At 42.8% G+C, this 17,749-nt stretch overlaps 1 protein-coding gene across 1 annotated transcript; it reads left to right on the top strand.

The window, feature by feature from the left end:
- The first annotated feature begins 641 nt into the window (after nucleotides 1–641).
- LOC116142402 lies at nucleotides 642–1,067 on the top strand. Its single transcript, XM_031427819.1, has one exon. The coding sequence runs from the start codon at nucleotides 642–644 to the stop codon at nucleotides 1,065–1,067; it is 426 nt and encodes a 141-aa protein (XP_031283679.1).
- The last annotated feature ends 16,682 nt before the right edge of the window (nucleotides 1,068–17,749 follow it).

Genomic DNA, 17,749 nt, shown 5'->3' with positions numbered 1-17,749 from the left:
TGAGGGAAGCCTGCATGTGTAAGAGTTTTGGTTCAAGCTTAGCCGGCCCAGCACTTCAGTGGTACACAAATCTCCTAAACGGTTCCATTGACTCATTTGCACAACTCACTGACACCTTTGTGGAGCAATTCGCCAGCAGTAAGAAGCTCAAGAAATTGTCGGCCGATCTATACAGAGTATACCAGAAAAAGGGGAGAACCACTGAGATAGTACGTCAGCAGATTCAACAAGGAGAAAATTTTCATTCCTGCTTGCAACCCCGAGACAGCTGTAGACGCATTCAGGAAAGGCCTCCTCCCGGATGGGGAATTGTACAAAGAATTGACGAAGCTTGGCTGCACAACGATAGAAGATGCCCTGACTAGAGTGGTGATACAAATAAGGTGGGAAGAAGATGAGATGAATCGAGTAATCCACGTCAGGTACGACCCGAGGCAGAATGATAGGAGGCCAGATGCCAGACCGACCGAAACCCGCTACCAACCCCCAGCGCGTCATTTGAACAAAGTTAGGAAACCATATGACCGCCAGCCACAATACGACCGTCAGCCACCCAGAAAGATAACAGACAGATTGGATCAAGCCGATACAAGATACCAGACTACAACCTGAACGTCGAACCCGCCCAAGTGGTGGCGATCATGAAAGGAATGGGATCCAGTGTTAGATGGCCAGGCAAGCTCAATGCCGAAGCAAGAAGAGACATAACTAAGTGGTATGAGTTTCACGGCGACCATGGACATAACACCCCGGATTGCATTGCCCTGCGTTTAGAGGTTGCCACGCTATTGAAGAGGGGACATCTCCGAGATCTGCTGACTGATAAAGGAAAGCACACCATTAGCCAGAAAAGCAGTAAAGAAACTTCTCCACCCCCGCGAGAGTCCACGCCAAAAGGCTTCTGCTCACTCATCTCTAGGGGGTCAGAAATCAGCGGGGTAAGTTATTCATCAGCCAAACGATACGCCAGGGCTAGCAGCCACCATGAGATACAGTCAATCCGCCCAGTTTCTCGGTCACACTCCCATCAGGTAATTCAGTTCGAAGACGACGAGCCGATCACCTAGGTTGCCCCTCATCATGATGCTCTAGTCATCTCTCACCAAATCGCCAATATTCTTGTGAAGAGGGTGTTCGTAGACGGAGGGTCATCAGCAAACATTCTGTTCCTTGCAGTAGTAAAAACTATGGGTTTAGAAGAAGAAAACATCAACAGAAGGCCGACCCTACTAGTTGGTTTTAGTTCTAAGTAGAAGTACACTATCGGAGAGATAGTCCTTCCTATCTATGCCAGTGGAGTAAACAGACAGATATTCTTCCTGCTGATAGACGCCCTTTCACCCTACAATGTTATCTTGGGCCGACCCTGGATCCACAATATGCGAGCAGTCCCATCAACTTTCCACCAAACAATCAGGTTTTCTACCAAATAGGGAGTACGAGAAATCAAGGGCGACCCGAAAGCTTCCAGAGATTGTTACAAGAACACCTTCAAGGGCATGGATAACGCTTCATAGTAACTACAGTCTCATTGAACCTTTCCGACCGAGCTAGTGTTAGTGTATATTAGTGTATGCCCTAGAAACCATTCGTGTTGTCGGTTTCAGAGTATTTTGTCTTGTATCTATATATATCATAAATAATAGAAGAAAGAGTTCTTCAATTCATATATGTAAATTGCTTCCTTTATTCAGTCATGCATTTAAAATAAAGTATGTATATGAAGTCTCAGAGAGTTCATTTAATAGGTAAATGAATTATCGAAAAAGGTTCCCTGCGGAAGCAATAAATTGGGCAACTATATTGTACAGTAGGCATACCGGATGCTTCCGAAAGATATCATGAGTTGATATAAGTACGGATGACGATGATAGTCATGTCACTAGGGTAGGTGGATTAACGGTTGGTGAACTATTTTCGAACGTGACCGAATAACGACAAATCACTTGGAAAAGCATGTAGTCAATGATTTATCGTTGGTATATCAGTGCACGATGTAGTCTTGACCTGAGACATTGTAGTCGGATCTAATATGGATGCGTATGGTTCATACGGTGTATAAGTACGAGACTAATCATGTTTCGACAATAAAGCTATTTGGTCATGCGTTGTTCATATGCGGAAACGAACGATGGTCAAGAGGGGATCCATTGACTCGGAAAATAGGATCGGGAGTACCGCTGACTCCATCCGGATTCGAGTTCCTAGACGAACATCGTAAATGTCGGAACTGATCTCTGGCCAGAGTCTATTATAGTCATAAAAAAGTAGTTGTGATGACAAGTTCCGGACATATTGATCGACAATTCGGTAGAAGATTGAGTTTAGGATTTTGACGTTCCATGAATCCATACTCGATTAGGATATCTCAATGGAGGGACTTTACCTGCATGGTACGTATGATCTGAAATGGGTTCGATGAAGTATTTCTTCATCGTGGTTTAGGGACTATGGCACATTGCTAGAGTTTACCATAGTCGTTGGGCCTCGGACGAGTTTCCGGATTCATCCAGAACAGGTCACGGCTAATCCACGGTGGACTACATGGTCACACCAATAGCCTTGAGAAGTTAGGAATGATGAGAAGAGAAATGATTATCCGAAGAGGGCTAGCACCTTCCGAGGGTATAACGGGATTCTATAGTAATAGTTACATAGAAAACAATTTGTGACATTTTAAGGGTTAAAATGGTCAAGCAATAATAATTATATTTAATTATTTTATCTTAAAGTGTTAAGATTAATGAGATGAACAAAAATAACCTTTAATAGTTAAAGGGTAAAAAGGGTAAATTTATGGGTTGTTAATGTAAACTAGTTTAGTTTACATGGGCCCTTGAATAATATTGATTATTCAAGGGTAGCATATTAAATTCGTGGGGTCCCTTTATAAAATAAGATTTTATTGGGCTTGGAGTGAAAAATAAAATATTGCAAAATAGCCCAAGTATATATAAGTGCAAAAGGTTGCATTTTTGTTCATTATTCACTTGTTCATCCAAACACAAACTAAAAGCTCTCTTCCCTAGCCAAGGCCACTCTCAATCCTCAAGGTGGTGTTAAAGTGTGGGGTTATCCTTTGAAGTAATCTTCATCAATCCAAAGCAAAGGAGTAGGTATAATCTCATATCCAAGCTTTGCATGTAAACCGTTTTTTTTAACATGCTTTCATGCTTTCATTCTCATCTCCACCACTCTTCATGCATGCTGAATCTTAAATGGTATCAGAGCTAAAAGCTCTTGCATGTCGATTTATAAGCTAAAATGGCATTTTCCAGTGTTCATATGTTCATCAAACTTGGTTGAGTTTGATGTTAGGATATGGTTCAAAAATGTTTTTTTCATAGTAGATCTTTACATGCATGTCTCGGCCATAATAGATCGAGGTATTGTTCATTTCTTCTCATTCTTATATGTTTGAATGATGATAATGGTTAATGAGCATGCCTTAGTATGGATGAGTTGTTTGATGTAATAAGCATGTTTGATGCATGTGTATGTCTCGGCCATCTCTTGATCTTTGGAAAAAATGTTTTTCTTCTTGCTCTAATATTGGGTATGTTAGAATATGATTTAAAGCATGTTTGGGATGATTATGCATGAAATGTGTTGAAAATTACATGCATGCATATATGTCATTTCGGCCATGACAGTTTTGCCATAAAAATGTCATTTCATTCATGTATTGATGATGATGTTCTAGGAAATGTTGCATGATGAATCATTTAGAAAAAAGTTCATGCAGTGTCATTTCCATCTTTGATTAAATGGGTTATGCTTTGACATGCTAAATGTGTTATCTTTAATTTGATTAAAGTATATTTGCAGAAGTGTATGCAAATGTTGCAAGTGTTTAGTGGTGGAATTTGATGTTAGCATAAAGTTATGGATTATTCATTCATATGATGAATTATGAATTATTATGATTGTGGTAAATTTAATGTAGGATGTTTAATTTGATTAAATTATCTTATAATGCATCATTGCATGGCATAAATTATTATATTTTGAAATGTAATAATTTGGTTGTTTGAATGGTTTCAAAAAATGATGATGCAAGAGGCATGATTGTCTTTGAAAAGTAAATATGTCATAAAAAGTTTACTTTAGTTAAAAGTAACTTGTGTCATAGAATGATTACTCTTGGAGTAATAAAACCCACTTATCTATGCATGCATGACTTTTGTGAAAAGTATTGAATGATGCTAACAATTAAATAGTAATCTTTGGGTGGAATATGACAAAAGTGTTTGTGTAATGATTCCTATAAAATGTGTAATTGTTGCATGGCCCAAAGTTATAATTAAATTACACCAGAAATATATATATAATATCTATTAATATATGAGATATATTTTATATTTATATTCATGCCTTTAAATAATGTTTATTATATTTGGTATGATGTTAATATTTATTTATGTGATGAATGAATATTGATTAGAGGGTTGATATGGGCGCCATTTGGTTTTCAAAATATTCAAAAGTATTTGTAATATTCTTTATTAAATGGCTTGTAATAATTAAATTTATTTATTTATTTTAATCGGGCCTGCGTGCCTAAGATCCAATATGTAATGGAATCGGCTAGACGAGAACCGAAGAGCATCCGGATGACGATCCAATCGAAGATATAGTATTAGGGTAAATAGTTTGCCTTTGATGTATTTTCGAAAAGCCCCATGGTCAACCCATGCTTTAATTATTGCATATATGTGTATGTATGAATTGTTAATTAAACATGGCATGCTAAAATGAATTAACTAAAGGTTAAACCTAAATCCCCAATTTAAAATTATTAAATCCAAGTCTCCCATTGTGGTAACTAAATTCTTTGATATAAATTTTAATATCCCAAGATTTCTATTATGTGAGGGATACAATCTTTATACATAGAATTAAGTTGATCTTGTTCTTGGATGGATATTTTCACTTGACCAAGAATTCTATTATGTGAGGACATGATGAAAATGCCATCCTAAGAAAGCACAATGGTTCGGATTAACTAGCCTGGGTACCAAGAATCTATTATGTGAGGTATCCGAAGCTAGGACAAGGAATTGAATCAAACCTTATATAGTGATAAAAGGAAAAGAGTTTCCTACTTATTAGACTTAATTAACCAAGAATTCTATTATGTGAGGTTAATTGAATTTGATAAGAAATGATTCCCCACTAAGAAATTTAATCACCGAAAATTTCCGGATCCTATTTAAGGGAGTGTAGGACTCGAATAAAATAGTGGGAGCTAATTTGATTATGCATTAAAAGGTTTAAAGATTACAAGACACTAATAAAATTACTTTTTTGCAGTTTCTCTTGTGATAATAATGAAAATGGCACACATGTTCTCCTAAGGATAAGGACAATAACATGTTAACCGGACCCAACCTAAAAGATTGGCTAAGAAATCTTAGAATTGTTCTGATTTTGAAAGAATTGCTTATGTCCTAGAAGCACCTCTTCCACTTGATATTGGTCAGATGCTCCACAAGCTGAGCTTGATGCTCTTGAAAGTGGGAGAGAGGATAGTAGGAGGGCTAAAAATTACATGTTGCCTCCATGAAGAGAACTTCAAAACTAAGCTGAGAGGTTTCAAATGTTATGATATCTCATAGCTCTACAAGGTGTTTAGCGAAAATCCAAGAGTGGTTGAGTAGAATTGTGTGCATCCCTCTTTAGCATGAAGGGAGGGAAGGGGAACCTTCAGCTGATCAACTCTTAAAATGATCAATGGATTAGATCAACTGGATGGATATGGGGTGGTCATGCCAGACCGCCTCAAAGTGAATTTGATCATCAAATCCTTCCTCCAAGTTAAAACGTTTATAACTAACTACAATCTCAATAGGATTGAGAGAAACCTCTCTGAATGCTAAAGAGCTTAAAGAATTCACAGACAGAATGTGAAAGGGAAGGGACATGAGGATGTTTTTTGCCGCCTCCACTAGCAGGGCCAATAAAAAGCCAAAGTGCTGCCAAAGAGAGGTCCAAAAGTTGGACCCAAGAATAAGAGCTTCAAGAACCAGCGGCAAAGGCAGAGAAGGCCGATGCAAAAGGAAAATGTTTCCTGTGGAAAAGATGGACACTGGAAGAAGAACTGTCTCATACCTGAACAGTTGAAGAAAGGCAAAGGAAAAGCAGGTATTAACCAATGTCTTATGATTGAATATGAATTAAGGTTAATTCAGATAGATTCCTGGATATTAGATTCAGCAGCAACTCTCAGTTTGTATGTCTTTGCAGGTACTTCAGAATAGTTCTGAGGTGACAAAGGGCGAGATCATTTTGAGGATGGCAAATGGGGCACGAGTTGCAGCGAGGCCATGGGGACTTGCTACTAAGACTACCTTCAGGACATGTTTTGAATTTGTTTAAAGTATTGTACTTTGAAAAGGCCCCAAAGAAACATCATTTCATTTCTGCTTTGTGTAGGCAGGTATTATGTACTGTTGGAAATGAATGTTCAATACATTTTGGAAATGTTTTAGTTGGTAAAGCTGTGAATAAAAATGGTTTGTATGTCTTAGAATTGAATGACATGCTTCAATCAATACCATTTCAATAAAAGAACTCGATCTGAATCAAATCCTAAAATTCTATGGATCGTAGATTGGGTCATATAGGAGAGAGAAGATTAATACAGTTGGAGAAGTGGGATCCTAAACTCATTGGGTTCTGAACCCTATCCAACCTGTGAATCATGTCTCCAAGGAAAGTGACCAGTCTCCCTTTAAGAGTAAAGGAGAGCGAGCTAAAGAACTTTTAGAACTCATACATACAGATGTATGTGGACCATTAGTACTTTAGCTGGGGAGGATTTGAATATTTCATATACTTTACAGATGATATGTCACGATATGGGTATTTGTATTTAATGAAATGCAAATCTGAATCTTTGAAAATTCAGAGAATTCAAGAATGAAGTAGAAAATCAAACTGGAAAGAGTATTAAAATACTACGATCAGATCGTGGGGGTGAATACTGAGTACAGAGTTTTAAGAGTTCTTAAAAGAAAATGGGATCATCTCACAATTGACTCCTCCTTATACACCCCAGCTTAATGGAGTGTCAGAAAGGAGAATCGTACCTTATTGGATATGGTACGATCGATGGTGAGTTTTACAGACTTACCAATGTCTCTGTGGGGGTACGCTCTCCAGACGCTGTGCACATCCTTAATAGGGTCCCGTAAAACTGTCCAGAAAACACCGTATGAGATATGGTATGGAAAAAGTCCAAGTCTGAATTATATGAAGATTTGGGGCTGCCCAGCTTATGTTAAATTGGTTAAATCTGATAAGCGGATGTTAAATCCGAGAAGGGTCGGTCATTGGATATCCTAAAGATAGTTTAGGATATTGCTTTTACTTCCCAAGTGATCAAAGAGTTTGGATCAGTGAAATGCGCGCTTCCTCGAGAACGAGTTCTTGGAGGAACGCGCGTTGGAAGAAATATTGAACTCAAGGAAGAGTTCGAAGAGCCAAGAACAGATTGCTGAAGATGGAACGTCCACTCAGCGAACCTCAGTATCAGAACTATGGTTCCAGTACGAAAGTCTTCTAGAATGTGAAACCTCCAGAGAGATATGGGTTCCTACATGAGCAAGATTTTGATCTTACTTAGTGGGAGTAGAGATCATGGTGATGATCCTAGAAGCTACGAAGAAGCAATACTGGTAGAGATTCAGGAAAATGGCTGGAAGTGATGGATTCTGAGATAGAATCAATGCATGCCAATAAGTATGGTCGCTTGTGGATCCACCTGAGGGAATAGTTCCTATAGTTGTAAATGGGTCTACAAGAGAAAAGTTGGCAAGGATGGGAGGTAGAGACCTTCAAAACTCGACTGGTGGCGAAAGGTTATACTCAGAAACAAGGATTGGATTATGAGGAAACCTTCTCGCCTGTAGCTATGATTAAATCCATCCGTATAATGCTAGCCATCGCAGCATACCATGATTATGAAATTTGGCAGATGGATGTCAAAAAGCTTTCCCCAATGGGTTTATTAAGGAAAACATCTATATGGAACAACCGATAGGTTTTGTACCTCTGCTGAAGACATAAGGTATGCAAATTGCATCGTCCATTTATGGATTGAAGCAAGCTTCAAGAAGCTGAACATTCGATTTGACGACATAATCAAATCGTTTGGTTTTGTCAAGAATCTGGATGAGCCTGTGTATACAAATGGGTTAAAGATCTGCCATCACGTTTCTCATATTATATGTAGATGACATACTTTTGATGGGAATGATATAGGCATGATGACAGAGGTTAAGGTTTGGTTGTCCAAAACCTTCCGATGAAAGACTTGGAGAAGCGACATATGTCCTGGCATTCGTGTCTATAGAGATAGAACGAAAGGGTAATTGGATTATCCCAAAAATTGTACATAGAGAAAATGCTAAAAAGATTTAGGATGGAGAACTCTAAGAGAGGTCTTGCCCTTTACTCATGGTCTTCATCTTTCTAGGAGATGGGTCCAAAGACTGATGAAGAGGACAGGGATGCGTAATGTGCCTATGAGTCTACCGTAGGTAGCTTAATGTACGCAATGCTATGTACAAGACCTGATTAGCTTATGCTGTAAGTGTTACGAGCAGATATCGTCAAACCCAGGGGAGAAACATTGGTCGGTTGTAAAATCGATCCTTAAGTACTTGAGAGAAACTAAGGATCTAGTTCTGAGTTATGGATGTTCTGAGTTAAACATTCAAGGATACTCAGATTCTGATTTCCAATCAGATATTGATGATAGAAAGTACGTCGGGGTACATTTTTATATGTAATGGAGGTGCTGGTTAGTGGAAAAGTTCCAAAAAAACAACCACAGCTGACTCCACTACAGAAGCTGAATACATTGCTGTCGGAAGCAGCGAAGGAGGCTGTTTGGATGCGAAAGTTTGTAATTGAACTTGTGTGGTTCCGAACATGGTTACCCGATAAGCATGTTCTGTGACAATACTGGAGCTATTGCACAGGCAAGGAACCAAAGGCACACCAAAAATCCAAACACATTCAGCGTAAGTACACATTTTGAGAGAATTCGTTGGAGCTGGAGAGATTTTGATTTGAAGACTCTTCAGCAGAAAATGTAGCTGATCCACTGACTAAGGCGATGACACTGAAGCAATTGGATCATCATCTTGAGAAGAAGGGTATGAGATACAACATCGAATGGCTTTAGTGCAAGTGGGAGTTTGTTAGTGTATATTAGTGTATGCCCTAGAAACCATTCGTGTTGTCGGTTTCAGAGTTTTTGTCGTGATCTATATATATAAATAATAGAAGAAGAGGTCTTCAATTCATATATGTAAATTGCTTCCTTTATTCAGTCAGCATTAAAATAAAGTATGTATATGAATTATCCAGATGATTCATTTAAAGGTAATGAATTATCGAAAAAGGTTCCCTGCGGAAGCAATATAAATTTGGGCAACTATATTGTAAGTAGGCATACCGGATGCTTCCGAAAGATATCATGAGTTGATATAAGTAAGGATGACGATGATAGTATGTCACTAGGGCATTGGTATGGATTAACGGTTGGTGAACTGTTTTTCGAACGTGACGACGAACGACAAATCACTTGGAAAGCATGTAGTCAATGATTTATGTTTGTTTAATCAGTGCACGATGTAGTCCTTTGACCTGAGACATTGTAGTGGATCTGAATGGATGCGTATGGTTCATACGGTGTATAAGTACGAGACTAATCATGTTTCGTACAATAAAGCCTATTTGGTCATGCGTTGTTCATATGCGGAAACGAACGATGGTCAAGAGGGGATCATTGACTCGGAAATATAGGATCGGGAGTACCACTGACTCCATCCGGATTCGAGTTCCTAGACGAACATCGATAAATGCGGAAAACTGAATCTCTGGCCAGAGTCATTATAGTCATACAAAAGTAAGTTGTGATGACAAGTTCCGGAAATATTGATCGACCATTCGGTAGAAGATTGAGTTTAGGATTTGTTCCATGAATCCATACTCGATTAGGATATCTCAATGGAGGGACTTTACCTGCATGGTACGTATGATCTGAATGGGTTCGATGAAGTATTTCTTCATCGTGGGTTAGGGGACTATGGCACATTGCTAGATGTTTACCATAGTCGTTGGGCCTCCGGACGAGTTTCCGGATTCATCCAGAACAGGCTCACGGCTAATCCACGGTGGACCTACATGGTCACACCCATAGCTTGAGAAGTTAGAGAATGATGAGAGAGAGAAATGATTATCCGAAGAGGGCTAGCACCTTCCGAGGGTAATAACGGGATTCTATAGTAATAGTTACATAGACAAATTGTGACATTTTAAGGGTTAAAATGGTCAAGCAATAATTAATTATTTAATTATTATATCTTAAAGTGTTAAGATTAATGAGATGAACAAAAATAACCTTTAATAGTTAAAGGGTAAAAGGGTAAATTATGGGTTGTTAATGTAAACTAGTTTAGTTTACATGGGCCCTTGAATAATATTGATTATTCAAAGGGTAGCATTTAAATTCGTGGGTCCCTTATAAAATAAGTTTTATTGGGCTGGAAGTGAAAATAATAATTGCAAAATAGCCAAGTATATAAAGTGCAAAGGTGTGATTTTTGTTCATTATTCATTGTTCACTCAACACAAACTAAAAGCTCTCTCTCCCTAGCCAGGCCACTCTCTAATCCTCTCAAGGTGGTGTTAAAGTGTGGAGGTTTCATCCTTTTGAAGCAATCTTCATCAATCCAAAGCAAAGGAGTAGGTATAATCTATCCAAGCTTTGCATGTAAACCGTTTTTTTAAACAAGGCTTCATGCTTTCATTCTCCATCTCCACCACTCTTCATGCATGCTGAATCTTTCAGCTAGATCAACCATCAATGGAAGAGTTGGATGAAGTACAGATACACCCAGGTGATCCTGAGAGAAAGACACAGATAGGTTCCCGCCTAGGGCCCGAAACAAGAGAAAAGCTGATAGAATTCCTCAGACAGAACGAAGACTGTTTCACCTGGTCCCACGCCGACATAATGGGAATAAGTCCAGAAGCCGTGTTTCACCATCTCAAAGTAGATCCAGATCACCAGCCAGTGAAGCAGAGGAGAAGGAAATTTGCACCAGAGCGCAACCGGATCGTTAATGAGGAGGTTGAAAAGCTGTTGAGTAATGGTATGATCAGAGAAGTCCACTACCCTGAATGGCTGGCAAATGTCGTCGTGGTAAAGAAAAAGAATGGAAAGTGGAGAGTCTGCATCGATTTCATGGACTTAAACAAAACATGCCCTAAAGATTCCTTCCCGTTCCTGCATATTGACATGATGGTTGATGCAACTGCAGGCCACAAGCTTCTTACTTTCATGGACGCCTTCTCAAGTTACAACAAAATCTTGATGCACCCGGACGATCAAGAAAATACAACCTTCATCACAGAGAGGGGAACCTACTGCTACAAAGTAATGCCATTCGGTTTGAAGAACGCCAGGGCTACTTATCAACGGTTAGTTAACAAGATGTTTGCCGAACACCTCGGGGATACTATGGAGGTTTACATCGACGACATGCTGGTTAAGTCCTTCGTAGCCGACCAGCATCTCGACCACCTCAGCCAGGCATTCGTTGTCCTAAGGAAATATAACATGAAGTTGAATCCAGCCAAGTGTTCATTTGGTGTCTCATTGGGTAAATTCTTGGGCTACATGGTAACTCAATGTGGGATAGAAGCCAACCCCGATCAGATCAGAGCAGTCCTCAGTATACCATCTCCAGCTTGCATAAAAGACGTCCAGCGCCTGGGAGGACGGATAGTCGCCTTGAGTCGATTCATCTCCAGATCCACCAACAAGTGCCACCTTTTCTTCCATGCACTCAAGAAGTCCGACAAGTTCGAGTGGACCCCCTCTTGTGAGGAAGCCTTGCAATAGCTGAAAAGGTACCTGACCTCCCCTCTGCTCCTTTCCAAACTGGTGGACGGGGAGAAACTTTACACCTATTTGGTAGTCTCAGAGATAGCAATCTCAGCTGTGTTAGTTCGGGAAGAAGACGCGAAACAGCTACCGGTCTACTATGTCAGCAAGTCACTCGTCAACGTAGAAACACGGTACAGTCAACTGGAGAAATTGGCCTTCGCGCTCATTCATGCCTCCTGAAAACTTAGGCCGTACTTCCAGTGCCATCCCATAGTCGTCCTCACCTCCTTCCCACTCAACAAGATACTACACAAACCGGAGCTATCAGGCCGACTCACACAGTGGACAGTGGAGCTTAGTGAGTTCGACATGTCATACCAACCTCGCACCGCCGTCAAGTCCCAAGCATTGGTAGACTTCATTGATGATTTCACCCCGAGCACCACCATGCGAGCAGAGGAAGAGATATTATGAATGGGCGACGGGTCACCCTCCAAGTGGACTCTTTCAGTGGATGGATCAAGTAACGTGAATGGAAGTGGACTCGGTTTAATACTGACTACACCAGAGGGAGAAGTCATCCAGCGGACAATACGGTACAGGTTCAAGTGCACGAACAACGAAGTCGAATATAAGGCTCTCATCGCTGGACTTTCCCTAGCCAAAGAGATCGGGGCGAAGAGACTGGAAGTGAAGTTTGACTCCCAGCTTGTGGTCAACTAGCTGCAAGGTACTTACCAGGCGCGCGACTCGAAGATGACGGCATACTTGAACCTGGTCAAAGAACTATAGTCCCAATTCGAAGAGTTCTCCATCGCCTAGATCCCAAGAGCGGAGAACTCTCACGCTGACGCCCTTGCCAACCTCGGCTCAGCAATCCAATGTTCTTCCCAGTCATCCATCCCCTTTTTGTTCCTACAATGGCCAGCCAACTGGAAGGAGCTACCATCGAACAAGTCGATGGAAGAAACAATGGATATTGAGCTAGCCGACTGTTGGATGACCTCGATAGTGAAGTACTTAGAGCACAACGAACTCCTGGCTGACAAGAGTGAGGCACGCCGACTGAGGGCAAGAGCTGCAAGATTCACCATCTATGAGGGCCAACTCCTCCGGAAATCATTTTTCGGTCCCTATCTCAAATGCACAAGCCTAGAGGAAGCCAAACATGTTCTCGCTGAACTCCATGAAGGCGAATGTGGAAACCATGCTGGGGGATGCAGCCTTGCACATCGGGTGATCACTGCTGGGTACTACTGGCCAACCATACGCACTGATTCAGTTGCTTATGTTAGGAAATGCGACAGTTGTCAAAGATTTGCTCATGTATCGCACCTCCCACCCGAGCGACTCTATTCTATCATCACACCTTAGCCTTTCATGAAGTGGGGAATGGATATAGTCGGGAAACTACCGACCGCACCCGGATAACGAGTCTTCATGTTGGCTGTGACAGATTACTTCACCAAGTGGATCGAAGCCGAAGCTTTCGCACAAGTCAGAGATAGAAAGGTAAAAAATTTTATATGGAAACATGTCATCTGCAGATTCGGGATACTAAGGGAAATCGTCACCGACAATGGATCCCAGTTTATCAACTCAGGCTTCAGGGATTTCTACGACATGTGGGGAATCAAGCTTAGCTTCTCTACCCCCCGCAACCCCCAGTCCAACAGCCAGGCCGAGTCATCAAATAAAACCATCATGCAGACCCTAAAAAAGCGATTGCGGAAAGCAAAGGGTGCATGGGCAGAAGAACTACAAGGAGTCTTTTGGTCCTACCGAACAACAGCCCGCTCATCAATAGGCAAAACCCCTTTCTCCCTCACGTACGGTTCTGAAGCGGTCATCCTGGCAGAAGTATCAATGTCGTCCACTAGGCTCCAATGGGCGGACGAAGAAATCAATAGCCAGAACCTCTACCAGAACTTGGACACCGTCGATGAACTCTGTGAGCAGGCCAGCATCCGCAATGCTATCTACCAGTAGCAGACCGCCCGACACTACAACCACAGCGTCTTCAAGACTGGCGATTGGGTCCTCCACAAGGTCTTTCAAAACACTAGAGAGATCAATTCTGGGAAACTCGGGCCCACTTGGAAGGGTCTCTACAAGATAATCAAAGAAGCTGGGAAGGATGCTTACCCACTCCAGACCTCGGAAGGCAAAGACATCAACAACAGTTGGAATGCAGTCCACCTCAAACATTACTACTTTTAGGTGAACTCACTTGTTTAAAAGTTTGTTTCTTTTCGTTCTTATTTTTAAAGGGATGAGTGGGCCTATCCACCTCCTCCGAGACAATCGGCTTTACGGCTTGAACTTAATAAAGTATTATTCAGAGATTCACACCTTCGGATTGACCCTGCTCAATTCACAAAATTACACCTTCGGATCGGCCCTGCTCGATCCATGGAATTACACCTTCGGATTGACCCTGCTCAATCCACAAAATTATACCTTCGGATCGACCTTGCTCGATCCACGGAATTACACCTTCGGATCGACCTTGCTCGATCCACGGAATTACACCTTCGGATTGACCCTGCTCAATCCATGAAATTATACCTTCGGATCGACCCTACTCGATCCACGGAATTACACCTTCGGATTGACCCTACTCAATTCATGAAATTACACCTTCGGATCGACCCTGCTCGATCCACAGAATTACACCTTCGGATGGACCATGCTCGATCCACGAAATTACGCCTTCGGATCGACCCTACTCGATCCACGGAATTACGCCTTCAGATCGACCCTACTCGATCCATGAAATTACGCCTTCAGATCGACCCTACTCGATCCACGAAATTACGCCTTCAGATCGACCCTGCTCGATCCACGGAATCACACCTTTGGATCAACCCTGCTCAATCCATGGAATTACACCTTCGGATTGACCCTGTTTAATCCACGAATCACCCCCGCAGATCGACCCTGCTCGATCCATGTTATCACACCTTCGAATCGGCCCCGCCCGATCCACGGATTTGCACCTTCGAATCGCTCCTACTCGACCCATGGAGTCACACCATTAGATCGGCCAGCCCGATCCACGCATGTACATCGTCGACTGGCTCTAACCAGTTCATAAAGCTACCCAACCAGACAGCCAGACCGAATGAAGAATTCTTACTAGGACGCTAAAAATCGATAAATCATGGACCTAGTGTAGCAGAGAGTACGCAATATAGCCAATGGGCCCCACCAAAGTCACAGCACAACACAAGAGTACTACCACTAGTACATCTATGAGCAAAGAAGCAAAATCAACAACGCATTCACCCATCAAGAAATCATCAAAAACAGAACAGCGGGTTTTTTAACATATAAACAGCCTCAATAGGCTTAGTTCATAAATACAAATAAAAGGCACACACGCCAAGAGAGGGCATCACAGGCCCCAAAATACATAAGTGAACAGAAATAAAGCTAAGTGTCGTCGATGCGAGTCATCTCTCCTATCTCCGACTCGGTCACCCCGTCACTAGCAGTGCCCGTCCCTGCAGCCTGGTCGTCCACAACCCCAATGACCGATGGTCCCGGCTGACTAGCAAAATCGAGTATCTGCTCCTCCATGTGCTCAGCCCCCTCCTCCAACACCTTCTGCATAAGCTGGATGTCCTCGTCCGGATTTTAGTGGGAAGTGTTCCCGGCTTTATACTCGAGCATGAGCTCCCCCCGCGCCTTGGTAATGGCATCATCAGCAATGGAGAGGCACTGCTCCTTCAGGGACGCAATCTCGACAGTCTTCTCGGCTAACTCTCTCTTCAGCCTCTCTAACTCACCCTCGACCGCTTTTAGACGCTGCTGGCTCTCATGCTCGGCCTGCTAGGCTGCCGCCTCCCTCTGGCGCAGACTGGAGTTCGCCTTAGACACATCATGAATCCTCTTTTCCTACGCCACTATGGACCTCCTCAGGTGTAAACTGCTCATGAATGCCTGCACAACAAAACAGTCATTAGTACAAACCATGATAAACGAGATTAAATAAAACCACTGCCCTACCTGGAAAGCGCGGGACACCCCCCAGTCTGCAGCCGTGACCGCCCCCATCTGGTTCAAACGGCTCTCATCGGCCGGAAACAGGAAAGAATCAGCCAATTTGCCCATGGAGGCTGCGTTAGAGTAAGTTGACGCAGAAGCTGGAATACGGAGGGTGATAGTCTCAGTCTCCTCATCCAAGATCACAGTCTGGGACGACCCTGCTCCGGTAGTGGGCTGACGGCTTGGTGGGGGCGGTGTCACCAGTACATCTTCCACTCTCCTATTCTCTCTAGTCGAGGATTCCCTCCTCCTTTTCTCGCGGCGTCAGGCGATGGATTCGCTCGCACTCGGGACGGTTAATTTCTTCATTAGTGACTCTACAAGTGCAAACTCTCCAACGGTTAGTGGGTTCAGCCCGGACTCACCAAAAATGATATGGTTGCAGTATCGACTCAGAAGCACGTCCCAAGTCTGCTTCAGCGAGGGGAATGGAGTACCTCTCTGTATCGCCTCTACTCCGGCCCAAAGAATGCTAGTCCTCAGGTTTGACTCTGCTAGCACTACTCGCCAGTCCCTCTGCTCCAATAGGATGGCTAACACTTTCTGGGTCGCTATGTCCAAGCGGTCTCCGCTCTACTCGGCCCGATTGAACTCAAGCTCTGCAAACAAAAAACACAATTAAGATTTAGTAATCAAAAGTACAAAAGAAACAACTAAGTCCTCACCAGTAGCTCGCCAGCCAATCGGGATCTCGCCCTGACCTCTCTCTCCAAAAACAACCTGCCCCCTCAGGTAGAAGTATCGGTCCTTCCAGTTCTTGTCACTGGACCGTAGGTCGGTCACCAAGTGAGACCGATCATGCCTCAAGTTCAACAGATACTGACCCTTCTCTTTATCGTTCTCCTTAAAAAAGTACGAATACATCAGCTCATGCAGCCCGAACCTCACTTGGTTCCGAACACAGAAGTCTTCCAAAGCCATTAGCAGTCTCCAAGCATTCGGCATAAGCTGAGACGGGGCAATCATGAAGTGGTTCAGTACCTCTCACACGAGGCGAGGGACGGGTAACCTCAACCCATCATGAAAACACTTCTCGTAAACACTGATCCAGCCCTTTGTCTCCCAGTTAACCCGTTCATACGATCGCGGCATGCGGATATCAACCGAACTCGGAATGTGGTACAAGGTCCGGATACACCACACATCACTATCTTTCAGCACGGGCGGATAATCTCTAGTCAAAATCTCACTACCTTGTTGGCTCGACTCTTCCTTAGAGCCACTACCGGAAGAGGATAGACTACTAACTCCCTCGGGGTCTTCCCCACTTCCCCCATGCCTACCCGAACCACTCAGGCAGGGAGTACTCGTACTTGGGGCAGCTACACTAACTCTAGTTGTTACGCCCATCGGAACGCCCCTCTCATGCATCATCACCATGGTAGGGGCACGCTCATATTCATCCCCCGCGTCCGCCACAATCCCGCTCGAGCTAGCTGATTCGGTGTCTGACATGCTGGCTCGATCATCCAACCCGACCGAACGACCTTAGCCTGGCTCCAACTCAAAAATTCTAAGTATCAAACAACTACTCGGCCTGAGCTACCGACCGAACAAAGGAATAAAACCTAGCTCTCACTCACCCTCACTACCGACCCAGCCAACCCCTGATCCAATTCTCCCTTCGCTCACCCCAAGCGACCGACTCGTCGTCAAGCTCAACCTATAGTCTACTTGACTTGGCTCACCAACAAGTCAACTCAAAATCACCCATTTGGTCCAGACGACTGACTACCATGTTTAATCCACTCCGCACGCTCTTCTAGACCAGACGTTCCACCTAAGTTTCACCTC

The sequence above is a fragment of the Pistacia vera genome, unplaced genomic scaffold, assembly GCF_008641045.1.
Source record: "Pistacia vera cultivar Batoury unplaced genomic scaffold, PisVer_v2 Contig408, whole genome shotgun sequence".
NCBI classification, from domain to species: domain Eukaryota; kingdom Viridiplantae; phylum Streptophyta; class Magnoliopsida; order Sapindales; family Anacardiaceae; genus Pistacia; species Pistacia vera.
This window is presented reverse-complemented; position numbering and strand designations above follow the sequence as displayed.

Bases quoted from the DNA above. Each gene is read 5' to 3' on its own strand.
- LOC116142402 (XM_031427819.1), top strand. From the start codon at position 642: ATGAAAGGAATGGGATCCAGTGTTAGATGGCCAGGCAAGCTCAATGCC.